Genomic DNA, 19,102 nt, shown 5'->3' on the forward strand with positions numbered 1-19,102 from the left:
ATGAAATATAAAACCAATGTTTGAGGAACAGTATAGTGAAGTGAAAGTTCACACAGGTAAACACACAAGGGGCAAGGGGGGGGGGGGGAAGGTTCTTGAGTTAATGAATAGCACCTCAAGAAAGGTGAATATTTCAGATGTGGAGTTAACGATCGTTACCCGACAAAGTTGACCCAACATCACTACCCAAGGATACTTATAGTATCTATGACCCAAGGATCTACCCAAGGATCTAGGAATGGACGCCTGTTTGGCCGTGGAACGTGAACAAGAGAAAGTACTGAAGAAACTGAAGACACTGTCTGGTTCCTATGCTTATAAGCTTCAGATATTAATCGACCAGATAGCACAATTAAGAGAAGAATTAGGTAAAGTAACTCGTTCTTTTTGGTTCATCGTAAGCCTCTAAATTTACACACAGGCTCGTCTGAGGGCATTGTCGATACTAGTCAACTGCACACAGTGAAAGAGTTAGTCAGAAAGACTAAGGAGACATGTCAGTCCATCTCCACTGAGCACAAGGACATCCACGCCTCCATCTCTAAGTTTGGAAAGGCCATTGACAAAGTACGCACATTTTATTCGAACACCATACATATTGTGTTCCAATTCCTACATACGTGTAGTGCATCATAGAGTAGTGATACTCATATCAATGTTAGAGTGTTTACAGTCACACTGTACTGTGTTGTACACAATGCACACAGCCCCGCCTTACACCACACCCCCACCCCCACAGAGCTTGCAGGCAGACATATCTGGTCTGGGTGTGGAGGGGGTGCTGTCTGACGAGAGTCACTCTCGGGAGCTGGATGCTGCTATCTGTGAGCACCTGTTCCGACAGGGGAGACTGGACATTGGGGAGATGATTATCGAGGTGGGTAGTCAAGGGGAGGGGCTGAGTAGTTTGCGCAGTCATGATGTCATGATATACGGGTATAAGTTGCTACATGTATGTGGATCATTGATGAATAGCTCAGGGAAATCTTTTTCGGAAAAAGGCCATGGGTTTGTGTGGCATGATTTAATAAGAAACATGTGCTAGACTCTCATTAGACTTATTGTTCTGATTTGTTATTGATGGTATGTATAGTCAAATGTCTGGTTGATCCTCATCCCTGCGACTTGTCTTACATGTGCATGTACACATACATGTATAGTACTGTCACTGCATTCTCTGTGTGTGCCTGTGCAGGACAGTGGCATCAGTGTGGATCCTGTCTACATGGAGCAATTCGCTGGACTCAACAGAGTGTTAGAGGCCCTCAGGGACAGAAACATGGAACCAGCACTCGAGTAAGCTGAGAAATGTTGTTTTTACCAGTACCTCTTTATGGTAATGTTCCTCGCTTTTACTGGTTTGGCAGTACGTAGGACAATTAGTGTCTTTTCCACAATCAGGCTTTCCCAGTTATAACTAATTGACAATTTAGGAGATATGAAGCAAAGATGCAAAGAGGTGGTATTGAGCATCCCTCAGTTGATTGGCATTTAAGGGGGTTATGAAGTAACGTGAAGTGTAACTTTAATATAAGTGTGAGTGGGTAACGCAAAAAGTGTTCTACCCACTTCTTATGCAATCACACCAGGGACTACATTTAATATTCATATCCCATTAGATTTTAAAAAGGGAAATAGATATAACGATTTGCTTGAGCTGTAGTACTGGTGTCCATTATGATCACCCCCTCCCCCGTGAATACGCCAAACCGGTTATTGTTATTGGTGGAGAATTTCCAGTAGGCCTGATCTTGAGTTTCATTTTCCATTCATGAAAGGGTATATATTATCATGAATAGGTTATTACATTTTTGTAGCGAATAGTGTTTAAACAGTAGAAACTTGATATAGTTGGATGGCTGTATTTGTATCTCTCTGCCATGTAATATTGTATGGATGTGATACAGGTAGTGTGCACTTCTCACACATTAAGTATCACTCCACGTACACGTAGTACACTCACCCTTCAAAGCTACACACAGTGTGTAGTTGCATTGAGTCAATGTGTTTGTGTGACTGGTATGAATTTGTATACAATACACTCTTTGTTGCAATTTGTGTCAATTGCTTGTTTTTCAATGTGTGTTAATTTGTCACAGGTGGGCGTTGATTCACAAGGACCAGCTCCAACACCACGGCAGCTGTCTCGAGTTCAAGCTCCGCCAGCTTAAATTCATCGACCTTTTAACTTCTGGACAAACTCGGGAAGCTCTGGCGTACGCTAAAGTTCTTGGGCAGTTTGTGCCAAGACACACAAAAGGTTTGCTAAAATTGGTCCACAGCACACACATACATGTACATGGACACTATAATAGTTGCCTTGGTACTTGATACGTATATGAATTGATTGAAAATCCCGTATGTATTGATCAGATGTTTGTGTTTAGAGTGTCTTGAATAGTGGGGTTAAACGTGTAATGATTGAATGTGTGCTGGTATGCTCACATGTGTACTGATACATTTACCCTGTGTGTACACTAACACAAAGTCTGCAATGTCATAACAATCTGGTACTGTAGATCTATCACAGTATTGGATTGCACACACATGCACACATTCTACAGTATCTATAGTCTAACGTCAAAGAAGATTTCCCATAACCTTTCATTAGAATTCCTAGAACTAGATTATGTGTAACAAACGTTATGCTTTTGAGGTTGTCCACCCATTGATACACATACAGTAATTATATCGGTTTATCTAAAGCATCCACTTGTTGTATTGCATGTACTAGTCTCAATCTGTGACACCTTGGAATCTCACTATTCATAGTAGTTCTAATTATGCACTCTGTCCTAACCTCCCCCACCGCTGCGACTATTGGCTTTCACTTAATACACCATTATGCGTGGGAATTGTTTGGGTGAATTTCCCAGTAGATAATTGATCATTCTGTTACAGCGCCTTTGAGCCCTAAAAGAAATATACATGTATGTACTTGCTCTACATGTAACTGCTCGATCATGTACGTTTTATTGTGCTGTTAAGTTGCATACCGCCCCCACAGAGATAAAACGGCTGATGGGATGCTTCCTGTTTGCCAACAGGGGGCTGGAGATGAGCCCTTATTCCGACCTTCTTGACCCCTGGCACTGGACAGATGTGGCGGACATATTTGCCAGGGATGCCTGCAAGCTGTTAGGTCTCTCTCTGGAGAGCCCTCTCGGTGTAAGGTTCGTACGCTAGTACCGTAATTTATCTGCTTTTCGGGTGTTGTAAGTACTGGAGAGTTTATGGAATACTTGCTAGTGCTGGTTTTCAGCTGTGGCTGTACAGTTGCTTTTGTATGTTTGTACTTGGAAAGGAAACACAGCACACCTGTTAGAAGTCTTTTAATCTTGTGTACAAGTAAAATCTCAATTTCAAAACAGTAGGAAAGATGGTTGGAATGTTGTAATATTGACCCTAGCTATTCCCTGCATGTCAACAGAAGCCTCATTGGACTGTGTGTACCTGTGTACCTGGTAAAAACTGACTGTGTTTATGCTCATACATACATGTATACAAATGTAGCAGTTTCTGTTACGATTCTAGGTAAATACTTTGGTTCCCCTGCCCTTCCTCTCACTTCATTGTCAGCAACATTTCTCTGTTTTTTCTCTCATGAGTTATTGACCCCCCCTCCCCCCACATACACACAGCCTCTCTGTGGGGTGCTCCGCCCTGCCTCAGCTGCTGCGACTGCGTAGTGTGATGGTGCAGCGACAAGTGTCGGACATGTGGACTAGAGACGAGCTTCCCTGCGAAGTCAGTCTGGGCTGGGATCGTCGCTATCATTCCGTCTTCACCTGCCCCATCCTAAGACAGCAGACTACAGGTAGTGATGTGTTGTGTGTGGTATCAAGGGCGTATAAAGGAAAAAAGGGCATGCAACAGCTTGCGAGCAAAAACTAAAGTGGGCGGTGGAAAACTGCATAATAGATTTTTGCGTACAGTACATAGTATACCTGGTCTGTGGCTTTAGTTGCTCACACGTAGGGTTGATAGTCAGTTGCATGCCGCCCTCTTCTTCTTTATACGCCCTTGGTGGTACATGTATGTTGTGTGTATATTTCGAAAGCTATATTCCTGAATTGTGTACAGTTTTTCTGTATAACGTTGTGTTGTGTAAGTGACTCGTACACACTTGTTGGCACATTGTCAGCAACATCCTTAGGATCTGATAGAAAACCTTGGCTGTGTAGTAGTGTTCCGTAAGTGCATGAGTAAATGTGTAAATGTACAGGTCCTGTGGTGTAATGGTTAGCACCTGAGACTCTGAATCTCAAGATCCGAGTTCAAATCTCGGCAAGACCTAAATTGTTGTTCTCTTTTTTGTAGATGCTAATCCTCCGGTACGATTGGTGTGCGGACATTCCATCTCCAAAGATGCCATGAAGAAGCTTGTTTCTCACTCTAGAAGGTATATGTGCTACCGTATAGCGGGTAATTTTTGTGGTGTAAAAAATTCATTATTTTCGTGGGCAAGCTGACCTCCACGAAATTTTAACGTAGGCGTGGCTTACCGGAACGTATGAATGCAGTGCAGGCAATGAGACTAAACGAAAATTTTACTCACAAAAACCACCGTTTTCCAGATAAACGAATTTTTTACCCCATGAAAATTACCCGCTATATATACGGTATTGTTATATCAAACAGTAAACTTTAGGACAACTTTGGGCTCCCAAAAGTTTCAATAATAACTATGTATTGTAATGCTCTTCATAATTATTTTTGCAACCTCGTGGTTTTACTTACTTTTACTTACTTTACTTATATGGGTAGCTTGGAAATTGTAAAATGCCCTTTTTTGTGATTAGGAACCTCCCTTCTGGTAGTCTGGTAGTCCCAATAACATACCTCTACAGCGTTTGTGATTAATGTATTCTGTGCACCAGGTTAAAGTGTCCTTACTGTCCCCGAGAAATGACAGAGACTGAAGTGGAGAAGATAAAGTTTTGACTGAGCCACAACAGTGCAATCACAGCATGCACACTAATTGCATAAATTAGTTTATTGGCATGGCTTTAACACACAATCAACTTCTATCACCTATATGTTGTTGTATACAAATAACTGTTTTATTGTCAGATATTGGTGCTCGCATTCCATGAAAGTCAGCCTGTTCGTATTTTCCCATCGCAAAGATAATAGTCCTCCACTGGTAAAATAATGTTTGTTTGTTAAACTGCATGTTTTTGCAGGCTTATACTCCCTATTAGTCAATCATGGTACTTTATACTCTGTACAGTTTTCAATAGATAAGCACTATTTTCACTTTGTTACAGTAAACCAGTGATGTACGTATTAGCTTGGGTATACATTTTGTATGTGGCCGTTGTCTACTGAGTGTTGAGAAGTGCCAAACACTAATGTTATGTTGTGAGGCTAATAAGTGCAAGCACACAAGGGTGTGTACTAACTGAACAAGTTGGCTCAGATGTTGTATGGTTAGTCAGTGTTCAAGCCAAGTATTTTAGAGCTACGTAAGAAGAGATGAGGATCTTATTGTTAGTGCTATGTTTAACTGTCTTGAGAGGGCAACTTGGTGCTGCTGCCGTTAATTCTATGATATCATGTAATAATACTTGTAAGGAAATCAACAAAGTTTTACTATTAGTGATTTATGTGTGCATGGTATTTTCATTGTTACAGTTACAGTTACAGTTGGAAAGTTAGTTAATTTGACTTGCAGCAGTAACTCTGACTCTGTTTGGACATGTATTAGTGAGTTGTATGATCATAAATTTACACAGAAAGATCACACATTTGTAAACTCACACAGATATTAATGGGTCGTGCAGCATAACACTACCCTGTAACTCTTCTGCTTCTGATATCGCTGTTGCTGCAATCGTGACCCCCCTTCTCCTAGCCCTGGTAGGAGGGATCATAGCCACAATCATTCTGATAAAGAAGAGACGTAAAGTGAAAGTATTACTTCCTACGTTTGGAAGACGACTTCAACATGGAGTACAACAAAGGTACTGTTTTTCATTTGTAGATCTACATGTACATTTGTTATTGCAGTTTGAGCAGTTTGACTGTAAGATTCTCCCGAAAGCCTAATTCTACGTTAGACATGGATAATCCAACGTATGGAACAGAAAGCGGGCGTGTGAAAACCACCGCCACTAGTCCTAATTTACCTGTGTACGAGACCGTGTTCGTGGTAGAGAACCAAAATGCAGAGACTGACGAAGATATAAATTATGATGTCATTTGTGAGCAACCTGAAATTGAAAGTTCTCACGATTATGACACAGTTTGTGTTGACACTGATGCTGATTACGATACGATTTCAATTGATGATGTTATCGAGGTACAAACCAAACCCACTTCCACAGCATATGCCATTAGTGCTATTTCTTTGGACACCAAAGAACCTGAACCACCAAAGAAGGCCGGAAAATATGTCACGAGGCGCATCAATAGTTTGGAAGCATCCAGTCAAAAGCTAGGCTCCAAAAATGGAAAGCACAAGAAACCAGTTCCTCGGCCAAAACCGAAGTTATCGTCAAAAGATGTGTTAGTGAAGAGTGCTAGTGTGTCGCAAGTCGAGAAATATTCGCAAGTTGATCCCAAGACCAAGTATGCAGAACTAGAGCCACATATCGTGAAGCAAGGTGGTGTGGAGGAGTCTATTACTTCAGACCGAAAGCCTCAACCTAAAGATGAGTATTCACACTTAAAGCATTAGTACAATCATGTATTCTTTTCTTTTGTCATTAGTCTCTATTACAACCTCGACTTGTAATTATTTTCTTTTAGAACATTTTCTTCTAGAACATTTTCTTCTAGAACACATTTTCTTGTTTTTGTCGTGTTGCAATTAGGAGTGTTATATCTAAATTCTTCGATATGAAGTGTCTGTGTTATGACAGGGTATGAATAATGGTAATGGCCTTTGAAGTTGCCATGCATGGTCAGCCCACACTTGTGTGTAATCAAAACAGCTGGAGTGGATTACCCACCACAGGAAATTAAGTGCACTGTGTGACCACAAGATTGCAATTGTTTTGGCAAGCATCCATCAGTTTTCCCTATCTCTTCAAACATAGCAAATTTGTATGTGTGTTAGGAGATGATTTTGCATTTAGACTTTTCTAGATGGCTGCTGTTTTTGTTTGTTGCATCAAGTTTTAAAGAAACCAAAAGTGAGTGCTATATAGCTATATAGATCCTATGCAATTAAATATAGATACAATAATAATGAGAGCATTGCAAGGGCATGTTATGTTCAGGTTTATACACTCTTGGTCCCGTCAGTTTATACCAAGCTGCGTGAGGATATATAGATCTACTGTAAGCTGTTAACTGTGCAGTCTGAATATAATTATACGATAGCAGTAAGATTGTTGATGTATCTAATATTCAAATTGACTGCCGACCTACATCTCTGCATGTACAATGTATCACTCAGTGTTCTACTTGTAGATATATGTGCATGTCATTGTGAGCTTGTAGAAGCTGTACTTATTAGTGGACTCCCTGATTGTCCACATTTGCAGCATGTGAGGATGGTGATATTCGTCTTGCTGGAGGACCTAATGATTTTGAGGGCAGACTGGAGTCTTGCAGTGGCTCGACCTGGGGGCATGTATGTGGTACTGGTGGATGGGGGCGCACTGAGGGTGAGGTGGTTTGTCGACACCTGGGATACCTTAGTGGCACCTCACCTCGTAAGTGCATGTCTGTATAGAGTCGCTGCTATGATATTATTAGATGTGAGTGAGTGGTTCTAGGTGTGTGTTTAACCAAATAAGGCCTAAAATGCAACATAAGTCACCTGGATTAGCTCATATACACTTCTCCTTTGGGTGCATACACAAAGAGTGAGCTAATATTTTTGGTGGAATATGCATGGCCACTATAATATAATATACCAACAACTAAGAACAATATCTCCTTTACACTTAATTCTCCTGACCACTTTTCTCTATACTCAGTTGTGCAATCTATCGCCGCTTCAAGGATGCATTATGGTGCCCAAGAAGGACCAGCCTTTGTAAATCAAGTACAGTGTACTGGGAGTGAATTAGCATTTGATAATTGTTCTAAAGAAGTAATAAACGAGACGGGGTGCTCTACCCTGGGGGGATTCGTTTACATTGTGTGTCAAGGTGAGTATTATTCAATCTCTGAAGTGTTTACTATTCAATCGAAAATCTAGCTTATAGTTACCTCTCTCTTAGCAGTATAAACTTCCTAGAAGCAGTAGTTTGATGTATTGTGCTGACTGTAATAGGATCTTAAGAAGCTGAAATGAATATTACATTAGCCATCTACCCAGAAAGCTATCGGCCTGTTCACCATAATTATAAGTTGACTGATACGCAGATCCAGAGTGTGAAGGTAGTGCTCCCGACAGTGTGCGGCTAGTAGGTGGACTGTCTGATAGTGATGGCAGGGTAGAGGTATGTGACAATGATGGTCGCAGGAGACAAGTGTGTCAGGATGGCTGGGACGATCAAGACGCTACTGTAGTGTGCAGAACACTTGGATTTCTAGATGGATTAGGTAATTAAAATCGTGGCAGTTGAGCGACATTATTCAAATTTATTCTGTTGATAGATGCAGTCTCTGTGACAGGATTGCTCATTTCTGTTACGCTTCCTGCATATAGCAGCGTCAATTGCTCGGGGAGTGAAGAGTCTTTTACTCATTGTGTGCCTAGCACAAGTACAAAACTGACCTTCCCTACTAACCAGTGCAATGGCTTTGCTGGAGTAATCTGCTCAGGTATGTAAATTAAAGTTTTGGAGCACGATTAGTATATGTAGTGCCTGCTGTTTATTCTCATCGCACAGATCCACAGCCAAATACACCTACTCCAAGTCTTTTTCCTTCATCTACCATCGGAACAACATCTAGTATCAGCCGTCCATTATTGGGTTCTTCAACCAAAACACAACCAACTGGATCACCAAACACACTCCGACCAGTACCGACTGTTCAACCAACTGGATCACCAAACACACTCCGACCAGTACCGACTGTTCAACCAACTGGATCACCAAACACACTCCGACCAGTACCGACTGTTCAACCAACCCCAGGAGCAACTGATAACATGCTACTCATCATTGTAGTCGGAGTTGTGGGTGGTGCAATTGTGTTACTGCTGTTGCTGGTATTGATATTGTTTATTCTCATTCTTCTGAGGCGTAATCACAGCTCTGACAGGTATAACGTGTCTCCGGAGAATAAGTGAGTATAGTAGTGTTACAGTATCAGTCTTAATTACATACATTTTAGGAGGATGGAATTGAGCTTTCTTTCTAAGTCCATTCATCAAGATATTATCTCAATTTCACCATAATTAACTATTTAATTCACAGTATGACAACTGCTAATGGAGGAGCTATGAACAATGGAAATGGACACCTGGAGCATCCTCCAATACCACTGGAAGATTTAGAGAATTCGATCAAAGAAAACTTTCAGCCACTCCCACCCCGACACAGAACATCGTCAGAGTATGACCACGTCCTTTTAAATCCTCTCTATGGTAACAAAATGAGATCAAGGTCCAATACTATCATCTCCGATCAATCTTCCGTCTTCGAAGACCCTGGATATTCAGACATAAAAGGGGCCATACGAAAAAGATCCTCACTTGAAAGAACTTTAAACGATAAACTTAATCCGTACAGTACTCCAAGTGACACCATCTCACAGAAAAGCCATTCCCCACGACAGGTTCATTCAAATACTGCCTCCAATCGTGATCTAAGTCTTCAGCCTTATGTCGACGAGCAAGGCTATGCCGCTCTTGAAAGTCAGTCACATATCTATGATGAAATGAATGTGAATCACATGTACGATGATGTGCATAGTGTATCAGCTTTGTCCACGTCAATGAGGCAAAATCTGGTGCCCACTAATGAGCTTCTCTTGTCAGCCAGTCCGTACGAAATGCCGGCTATAGGATCAGCTATCAATGCACCCTCGAACGAAAGTGTACTGAGAGGCTCACTTCTTTCTCCTGAGCACAAGTTTGGGGTTGCTCGTTCAACCCCTAACCTAAGTTTAATTTCTCCACAGAGGGGTTTCCGCATTCCTACTCATGCAGGGATTAGGCCAGGGAAGTCCAACCCAAACATTGCCTCACACGAGTACAGAGAGCTGGAAGATATTGCAACTCGAACATACGATTCACCAAAAAATGCTCGAGGCTACGAAGAACCGGTTGTCGGAACTGACAATAGTCGTGAATATGAAGACCCGATAATGGTGAGGGAGCATTTTGAAGTGAGGGAGGAAGTGAGGAATTACGAGAGCCCAGTGATTACAATAACAGGAGAAAGGGAGCATGAATACAACAACACAGACCGAGCAAATACAGACCGAGCAATGGAGAGAAACATGGAGCTAGAAACAATACCTGAGTAAATTAATTATCATTCTACAAGAACATTCAATTTTGTGTATGTAATGTCTGTTTTTTTTACTTTTTTCTTTAGTGATCTTTAACCATTAATTTTTTTCAAGTGACTTGCTATGTAGAGGGTGGTAAAAGGTGGAAAGTACTTTGCACGTTGCTATGCCAGTTGCAGTGAACTGAAAAGTGATGTCTTCCAGAGCTCAAATCAAGTCGGATTCTGCCAGTAATGGTGCGGGGAGAGGGATGGCCAATGGTCATAGTGCCAGTAGATCTACAACAACGTCTGGGTCTGGGACAGAGTATCATTGGCTCAAGATGCTCACCATTGGAGCCAGTGGAGCTCTCTTTGGCTATGCTGCTAAGATCACTAATGGTAAGATAGTCTACGTATAGTCAGTGCAGCACAGTATAAAAATTAATTCGGCCTCGCTGCTTTATGGGGATCGCTGCTTAGCTTTCTCTTCCTTGTTGTTGCAGTGTACCTTCCTCAAGTGATTCGCAGTCAGATGGTTTTCCAGGACTTCACCATGCTGAAAGTCTTCCTTGCCGCCACTGTGGGGGGTAAGAGACTGTATGCGTACTTTACAGATAGAGATCTGGTGCTGTGTTTATAACTATATCAATTGAACAATGATAGAGCACTCTAGTACAATACCACCCTGAACACACACCTTACCCCCCTCCCTCCTCCCATTGCAGGCACAGTGTGGTTTATGCTGCTCTCCAGACTCTCCTCCACTCGTGGCCTCTTTCAGTCCATTCGGAGAAATTTTGCCTCCTGTATTCTAAGTAAAAAAAAGTTTGCTTTCATTGGAGGTGGTCTGATACTAGGCATGGGGATGACCATCTGTGGATCGGTAAGATTGTTTGTTAACTAACGTATCGATATAATAACATTTTATCTCTTAAGATGCATGTGTGTTTGTATTACTGAACGTACATAGCCAGCCGCAAGTCCTTCCAATCTTTAGTGCACAGTTGTTTGAATTACTGAAGGTACATAGCCGCAATCCTATCTTTAGCGCACAGTTGTTTTAATATACATGCATGAATCTGTATCAAAACAATCAGTGCTTTTATTTATAATTTTGGTTTCATTATTGTCCCTCCAGTGTCCTGGGATGGTGTTCACTCAGGTTGGGAGTGGGAACAAGGGAGCATGTGAGTCAACACTCTAGCAGCCATGAGTGTGTGTTCTCTTGAGACCTGAGCATAAAAGAAGAGTGTGTTCGAGCTCTATAATTATTTTAATACATGCTTGAGCTTTGTTGATAGTTTCCTAGGTACCCATCAAATAGCAATTGCAAGTAGTGGTTGCATGTTGGTCAAATTACGATACTGTGTTTGGTACTTGCAATCACTATGTACCAGTGAAGCTCAAAGTAGTTTGAAGCCCTGGTTGCCAAGATGCCTATAGATGCATACATTCAATTAACATTTGATGTTGTTTTCGTAATGTGCAGTGTACACTCTACTGGGCTGCTTCAGCGGGGCCCTGATATATGGAGTGCTGGAGCCAACATTGAGAAAGTGGTTCACTAAACCGGTGGAACAGAAGCAGACTGTTTGGTGAGTTGTACTGTGGTGCTGTGTGACACATGTGACTACATCATGTGCTCTGCTGTACAACAACACAGTTGTAATACAACACGGCTGAGTGGATGAAATATCATCTCCTATAGCTCACTACCAGTCACTAATAATTAACGTATTTAACGTTTGTTTACTTTCATGAAATAAAAGCTGGGTATGCATCAATGTGATTGTGTTTCACTGTGTGCAGGATTGATGAAATGGCTGGAGTTTCTTACCTCGCAGCTGCCCTTCCCTTTGCTGTCGCTCTGGTTGGTGGACTGGTACTCACTGAGCTGTACATACCCCCAAACAAACTGGTGAGCTAGCTAGTGTACGAGGAGAATAACCTGCCATTCCCAGTTCTCAAGGCTAGGTGGCCCTAAAAAGGGCTAAGTACTGCCTATATGCAGGCAAATAAATACGAATTCCTTACATGTTTAATGTGATTGTGAAGGGCTGTGTCCATACACACAACGTTGTCTTAATATCCCTTGGGATCTGGGCATTCTTGTGGCCTTCTTCTATGAAATTTGAGTACCTTAGCTGGTGCATTTCTGAAATAATTTTCTCATCCATGTATAGGCTTTGCCAGCGGTGTCTCATCCAGTTATTGGAGGTGAGTCTTGTCCCTATATATACTAGCATAATTATGTTGGCATGTACTCTCAAACTATTATCCAAATCACAATACTTGGTATGTGCAGGTGTGGTGTTGTGGTTGTCTTTTATGTAACGATTGTCCCAGTGTTGACTAGGTCCTTCATGTTACTGTTTATAATTATGGACTGTCTGCGCAGGTCTGATAATGGGCTCTCTGCAACTACTTATTGGCTTTACAGTGGAGGACAGCCTTGGGGGGAGTAGCTCTTACTGCACCATTCTCTCCAGATTAGGTCTCTCTTCTCTCATCCCTTACTTTGAGAACTACCGCACTGGTTTTGCCAACTGGTGGCAGGTGAGAGCTTGGGCCATGAACCTTACACTCTGTTTGAACAACAATGGGATGGATTCGTAGTCACACTTATACAGTTACTATAATTATGGCTATTGTATATGTACTAGAACAATTCTTCAATTAGCGTTGCCTGTTTAGACAATAGCTAGAATATACACGTAGTTGCATGCAATTTACGCTATGGTGACACAATGCCTACATAATTACTCACACCCCCACCACACACGTCCAGGTGATCTACTGGCTTGGTGCTGTGAGTGCAGCTGCCCTGACCTCCTACGCCACTGGGACGTGGGCACGAGGGGACCCCATCACTCCGGGTATGGGCCTCATTGGTGGGTTCATGATGGTGTTTGGAGCACGACTAGCCTCTGGATGTACAAGGTGATTCACTTACTGTAGCTTACTTCTAGAAGGTCTACTATGAATTAATGGATACCAATCCCTTTCACCTGTCAGATCAAAGTGACTTAGCCACTAAGTAGATACGTATGAGGACTCTTGCTGCATTAAAATTGTGTGATTATAGATTCATTTTTTGTTATATCCTAGCTAGTACAGTAGACTCTCGCTATTCCGACTCTCTGAAATACGGCCACCTCGATAATTATACCGGCCATTTAGTTTGGCACGGAATGCTAGCTAGATGTTTACTACACAAAACTCACCCTGAAATACGGCCACTCGCTATTTCGTATTATACTGGCCAGTACTGGCTGCTCCAAACTAGGTTTTCATACGACCATATATGACATTTTGGGTGTGGTTTGGCAGACAAAATTGGATTACAGAGAGCCATTAATCCTCGAGACAGAACTGCAAAATTCGTCATTTGATTCGAGGTAAAGTCGTTTTAGCTGCGGCTATTTCTGAAATACAGCCACCTCACTATTTCGGCCAAGCTGCGCTGTCCCAAGGGTGGCCGGATTAACGAGTGTCTAATGTATATCCTTTTTCTACAACATTTTAATCATAATTATCATGAACGCTAATCTTCTATGGTGCGTGCTCTCCTTGCAGTGGTCACGGTCTGTCTGGAATGGCACTGCTGTCCTTCTCCTCTTTTGTTGCGGTGGCCGCCATGTTTGCTGGAGGGATTGGTCTGGAGAATGCTGTTAGACTCTTGCATAGCTAGAATAAACTCATGTCATGTCCTGAACTGTCCTGTGATCCCCTATACCCATTTTATTTATTTGTATTTTGCTGTTGTATCCATGCAATTCAGTGTGACTGTAATTGAACAATTCACAACAGTTTTTGTTCTGTTTTGGTGGCTAGAATTACAATTGTACAGTAAAGTGCATCAAATAGGGGTTGGTAGATTATTCGAGATATTACCTATTATTTATGCTATTCTTTTATCAAGTAAACAGCCTATTATTCTTTTCAAATCGCCTATTTTATTCCCACACTATTCCTCCGAAGCACAACAGAGGCCCCATGTCGTCACACAAGTAACATCAAACTATAAATAATTGCCGAGTGACTCTATAATTATTAACACAAATTGCAAGGAGATAATTAACCACCAGTACTTCCTATATATATGACTCGTACTGACCTGTATTTCTGTGAAACCTGCCTATTATTCTCGTTATAAATGTGCCTATTATGCCAGCATAATTCTTACCAAAAAATGTGCTAAAAATTATGCTAGCATAATCTACCAACCCCTAGCATCAAACCATGCATGCATAATTATGCTGTTGAGTAAATTTTCAGCCTCGAATCCAGGCGTATTTTAATCGGCCTGGTCTCGAGGCTAGTAAATTTACCACAGGAATCATGCACAAATGTCTCACTATAAAAGCAATATTTGCAGTATTGGGGGTGGATGAAGGTCTTAGGTCTCAAAAGGTCACTTTGCCCCAGTGCAATATGCCATATACTTAGCCTCCTTCGCAGCCTCTCCTTTTTCTGTTCTTTGTCATAGTTCAATAAGATAAAATACGGGACTAATTGGAGGAACAAAGAAAGAAAGAAGGAAGAGACTAAGAAAAAGGAGAGCCTGCCTTGCTAAGTCGCGTGACGGTAGACGAGTGAAAATGAACGTGGGCAATCACTAGATGGGCGGAGCCTGACAGAGCAAAAAGCTACAGCATGCCTACGCATTGCAAACTCTAAATAAAAGCTGTTAGCATCGTAGATAGTAAGCCAGAATCAACATCGTAGACGAGGGCTTACCTAGTATAAAGACTAAAGAGACTAAATATCTAAATTTAGCTCAGTTTTTTTTCCTGAGTTCAGAACAGACCCACTTGATTAGTAGATATAATTATTACAGCAGTATAGTCTACTCTACTCTAGTCTTTCATACTTCCTCTACTGACTAAAGGTCTCACGAAGGCTGACTCTACTGCACTGTACTGTACTGTTCATAACAGATTATGTTTTTTTACTTTTAGCTATAAATGGAGGCTACAAAAGATGAAAAAAAGTCGATGACGTAGCGCATCAAGGATAGTCACATTTTTTCGACCGTTGCCAATCCCTTTCCTTACTTTATCTCTGGTAAGTATAGTAGGGGATCATGCGACTTAGCAAGGCAGGCTCTCCTTTTTCTTAGTTGCTTCCTTCTTTCTTTCTTTGTTCCTCCAATATTTCTCTTCTGTGACAAAGAACAGAAAAAGGAGAGGCTGCGAAGGAGGCTACCATATACTGGCACTGCATGCTATTTCTTTGATATCAAAGGTCAAATTAAAGGCAATACATTTTTTGATAGATAAATTAAAGGACCGGTAGTTGTCCTTAACAACGCCGATAGCAGTGATTGATTATACATGGTCGCCAATCTTTGGTAATTTACTCTTATATACACGTAACCGGCAGTTGTTCTCATGTGTGCAGTGTTGTTTTTTAATGGTGATCTGGACACTGGAACAAATATCACATGACATTACTCATTACTCTGCATCCTCTGCTCTGCATCATATAAGCATTAGAATATGTATTCTTTTTCTTTCGTCATTAGTCTCTATTACAACCTCGATTTATAATTATTTTCTTCTAGAACAGATTTTCTTGTCTTTGTCATGTTGCAATTAGGAGTGTTATATCTAAATTCTTTGATATGAAGTGTCTGTGTTATGACAGGGTATGAATAATGGTAATGGCCTTTGAAGTTGCCATGCCCATGGTCAGCCCACACTTGGTGTAATCAAAACAGCTGGAGTGGATTACACACCACAGGGAATTAATTGCACTGTGTGACCACAAAATTGCAATTGATTTGGCAAGCATCCACATCAATTTCTTCAAACATAGCAAATTTTTATGTGTGTTAGGAGATGATTTTGCATTTAGACTTTTCTAGATGGCTGCTGTTTTTGTTTGTTGCATCAAATTTTAAAGAAACCAAAAGTGAGTGCTATAGCTATATATATCCTATATAATTAAATATAGATACGATAATAATGAGAGCATTGCAATTGGTATCAAGGGCATGTCATGTTCACTCTTGGTCCTGTCAGTACACACGTATCAAGCTGCTATGAAGATATAGATTTAGAACACTTTACTATAGAAGCTGTTAACGTGTGCAGTTTGAGTAAAGATAATTATACGATAGGAGTGTAGATCTATCTTCATATTAATTGACTGCCGACCTACATCTCTACTTGTACAATGTATCACTCAGTGTTCTACTTGTAGATATGTGCATGTATGTGAGCTTGTAGAAGCTGGTCGACTCCCTGATTGTCCATATGCATTTACAGCATGTGAGGATGGTGATATTCGTCTTGCTGGAGGACCTAATGATTTTGAGGGCAGACTGGAGTCTTGCAGTGGCTCTACCTGGGGACATGTATGTGGTACTGGTGGATGGGGGCGCACTGAGGGTGAGGTGGTTTGTCGACACCTGGGATACCTTAGTGGCACCTCACCTCGTAAGTGCATGTCTGTATAGAGTCGCTGCTATGATATTATTAAATGTGATTGAGTGGTTCTATGTGTGTTTAACCAAACAAGGCCTAAAATGTGCAATATAGTCACTTGGATTAGCTCATATACACTTCTCCTTTGGGTGTACACGTACACAAAGAGTGAGCTAATATTTTTGGTGGAATATGCATGGCCACTATAATATAATATACCAACAACCAAGAACAATATCTTTACGCTCATTATAATTAATTCTCCTGACCACTTTTCTCTATACTCAGTTGTGCAATCTGTCGCCGCTACAAGGCTGCGTTATGGTGCCCAAGAAGGACCAGCCTTTGTAAATCAAGTACAGTGTGCTGGGAGTGAATTAGCATTTGATAATTGTTCTAAAGAAGTAATAAACGAGATGGGGTGCTCTACCCTGGGGGGATTCGTTTACATTGTGTGTCAAGGTGAGTATTATTCAATCTCTGAAGTGTTTACTATTCAATCGAAAATCTAGCTTATAGTTACCTCTCTCTTAGCAGTATAAACTTCCTAGAAGCAGTAGTTTGATGTATTGTGCTGACTGTAATAGGATCTTAAGAAGCTGAAATAAATATTACATTAGCCATCTACCCAGAAAGCTATCGGCCTGTTCACCATAATTATAAGTTGACTGATACGCAGATCCAGAGTGTGAAGGTAGTGCTCCCGACAGTGTGCGGCTAGTAGGTGGACTGTCTGATAGTGATGGCAGGGTGGAGGTATGTGACAATGATGGTCGCAGGAGACAAGTGTGTCAGGATGGCTGGGACGATCAAGACGCTACTGTAGTGTGCAGAACACTCGGATTTCTAGATGGATTAGGTAATTAAAATCGTGGCAGTTGAGCGACATTATTCAAATTTATTCTGTTGATAGATGCAGTCTCTGTGACAGGATTGCTCATTTCTGTTACGCTTCCTGCATATAGCAGCGTCAATTGCTCGGGGAGTGAAGAGTACTTTACTCATTGTGTGCCTAGCACAAGTATAAAAGTGACCTTCCCTACTAACCAGTGCAATGGCTTTGCTGGAGTAATCTGCTCAGGTATGTAAATTAAAGTTTTGGAGCACAATTAGTATATGTAGTGCCTGCTGTTTATTCTTATTGCACAGATCCACAGCCAAATACGCCTACTCCAAGTCTTTTTCCTTCATCTACCATCGGAACAACATCTAGTATCAGCCGTCCATTATTGGGTTCTTCAACCAAAACACAACCAACTGGATCACCAAACTCACTCAGGCCAGTACCAACTGTTCAACCAACTGGACCACCAAACACACTCCGACCAGTACCGACTGTTCAACCAACCCCAGGAGCAACTGATAACATGCTACTCATCATTGTAGTCGGAGTTGTGGGTGGTGCAATTGTGTTACTGCTGTTGCTGGTATTGATATTATTTATTCTCATTCTTCTGAGGCGTAATCACAGCTCTGACAGGTATAATGTGTCTCCAGAGAATAAGTGAGTATAGTAGTGTTACAGTATCAGTTTTAATTACATACATTTTAAAAGGATGGAATTGAGCTTTCTTTCTAAGTCCACTCATCAAGATATTGTCTCAATTTCACCATAATTAACTATTTAATTCACAGTATGACAACTGCTAATGGAGGAGCTATGAACAATGGAAACGAACACCTGGAGCATCCTCCAATACCACTGGAAGATTTAGAGAATTCGATCAAAGAAGAGTTTCAGCCACTCCCACCTCGACACAGAACATCGTCAGAGTATAACCACGTCCTTTTAAATCCTCTCCATGGTAACAAAATGAGATCAAGGTCCAATACTATCATCTCCGATCAATCTTCCGTCTTCGAAGACCCTGGATATGCAGACATAAAAGGTGCCGTACGAAAAAGATCCTCACTTGAAAGAACTTTAAACGATAAACTTAATCCGTACAGTACTCCAAGTGACACCATCTCACAGAAAAGCCATTCCCCACGACAGGTTCATTCAAATACTGCCTCCAATCGTGATCTAAGTCTTCAGCCTTATGTCGACGAGCAAGGCTATGCCGCTCTTGAAAGTCAGTCACATATCTATGATGAAATGAATGTGTATGATGTGCAGACCGATCGATCGAACAGACCGAGCAAACACAGACCAGGCAATGAAGAGAAACATGGAGCTAGAAACAATACCTGAGCAAATTAATTATCATTCTACAAGAACATTCAATTTTGTGTGTGTAATGTCTGTTTGCTGTTTTTTTCTTTCTTTTTTCTTTAGTGATCTTTAACCATTTTTTGCAAGTGACTTAAAATGAGGGGCGTGGTAAA

At 41.2% G+C, this 19,102-nt stretch overlaps 3 protein-coding genes and 1 non-coding gene across 9 annotated transcripts; all 4 read left to right on the forward strand.

Annotated features, from left to right (window-relative positions):
• The first annotated feature begins 142 nt into the window (after positions 1 to 142).
• Positions 143 to 10,479, forward strand: LOC135330980 (E3 ubiquitin-protein ligase RMND5A-like). Of its 5 annotated transcripts, XM_064525976.1 has the most exons (12): positions 143 to 368; positions 422 to 567; positions 740 to 877; positions 1,196 to 1,296; positions 2,100 to 2,260; positions 3,008 to 3,173; positions 3,642 to 3,817; positions 4,321 to 4,402; positions 4,881 to 5,572; positions 5,644 to 5,709; positions 5,768 to 5,966; positions 6,013 to 6,848. In XM_064525976.1, the coding sequence occupies exons 1-9, from the start codon at positions 239 to 241 to the stop codon at positions 4,942 to 4,944; spliced, it is 1,164 nt and encodes a 387-aa protein (XP_064382046.1). In that variant the 5' UTR covers positions 143 to 238; the 3' UTR covers positions 4,945 to 5,572; positions 5,644 to 5,709; positions 5,768 to 5,966; positions 6,013 to 6,848. The 5 variants fall into 5 exon arrangements, with proteins under 5 accessions (XP_064382046.1, XP_064382044.1, XP_064382043.1 ...); XM_064525974.1 differs by lacking the exons at positions 143 to 368; positions 422 to 567; positions 740 to 877; ... (3 more) ...; positions 3,642 to 3,817; positions 4,321 to 4,402 and adding exons at positions 7,494 to 7,664; positions 7,932 to 8,105; positions 8,323 to 8,502; ... (1 more) ...; positions 8,793 to 9,192; positions 9,324 to 10,479 and having other exon boundaries at positions 4,945 to 5,572; positions 5,638 to 5,709; positions 6,013 to 7,139; XM_064525973.1 differs by lacking the exons at positions 143 to 368; positions 422 to 567; positions 740 to 877; ... (3 more) ...; positions 3,642 to 3,817; positions 4,321 to 4,402 and adding exons at positions 7,494 to 7,664; positions 7,932 to 8,105; positions 8,323 to 8,502; ... (1 more) ...; positions 8,793 to 9,192; positions 9,324 to 10,479 and having other exon boundaries at positions 4,945 to 5,572; positions 6,013 to 7,139.
• On the forward strand, positions 4,225 to 4,296 carry Trnaq-cug (transfer RNA glutamine (anticodon CUG)). The gene has a single exon. It is a non-coding gene; the product is annotated as a tRNA-Gln (tRNA).
• Positions 10,460 to 14,168, forward strand: LOC135330983 (thiosulfate transporter TsuA-like). Its single transcript, XM_064525980.1, has 10 exons — positions 10,460 to 10,742; positions 10,847 to 10,930; positions 11,069 to 11,226; positions 11,482 to 11,530; positions 11,833 to 11,938; positions 12,153 to 12,261; positions 12,527 to 12,560; positions 12,742 to 12,899; positions 13,132 to 13,283; positions 13,920 to 14,168. The coding sequence occupies exons 1-10, from the start codon at positions 10,556 to 10,558 to the stop codon at positions 14,032 to 14,034; spliced, it is 1,152 nt and encodes a 383-aa protein (XP_064382050.1). The 5' UTR covers positions 10,460 to 10,555; the 3' UTR covers positions 14,035 to 14,168.
• A 1,948-nt stretch (positions 14,169 to 16,116) lies between these two features.
• Positions 16,117 to 19,092, forward strand: LOC135330981 (scavenger receptor cysteine-rich domain superfamily protein-like). 2 transcript variants are annotated; one of them, XM_064525978.1, is made up of 7 exons: positions 16,117 to 16,259; positions 16,616 to 16,786; positions 17,063 to 17,236; positions 17,454 to 17,633; positions 17,688 to 17,855; positions 17,924 to 18,278; positions 18,410 to 19,092. In XM_064525978.1, the coding sequence occupies exons 1-7, from the start codon at positions 16,187 to 16,189 to the stop codon at positions 18,966 to 18,968; spliced, it is 1,680 nt and encodes a 559-aa protein (XP_064382048.1). In that variant the 5' UTR covers positions 16,117 to 16,186; the 3' UTR covers positions 18,969 to 19,092. The 2 variants fall into 2 exon arrangements, with proteins under 2 accessions (XP_064382048.1, XP_064382049.1); XM_064525979.1 differs by having other exon boundaries at positions 17,924 to 18,254.
• Positions 19,093 to 19,102: the final 10 nt, after the last annotated feature.

This window comes from Halichondria panicea, chromosome 2, assembly GCF_963675165.1.
Source record: "Halichondria panicea chromosome 2, odHalPani1.1, whole genome shotgun sequence".
NCBI classification, from domain to species: domain Eukaryota; kingdom Metazoa; phylum Porifera; class Demospongiae; order Suberitida; family Halichondriidae; genus Halichondria; species Halichondria panicea.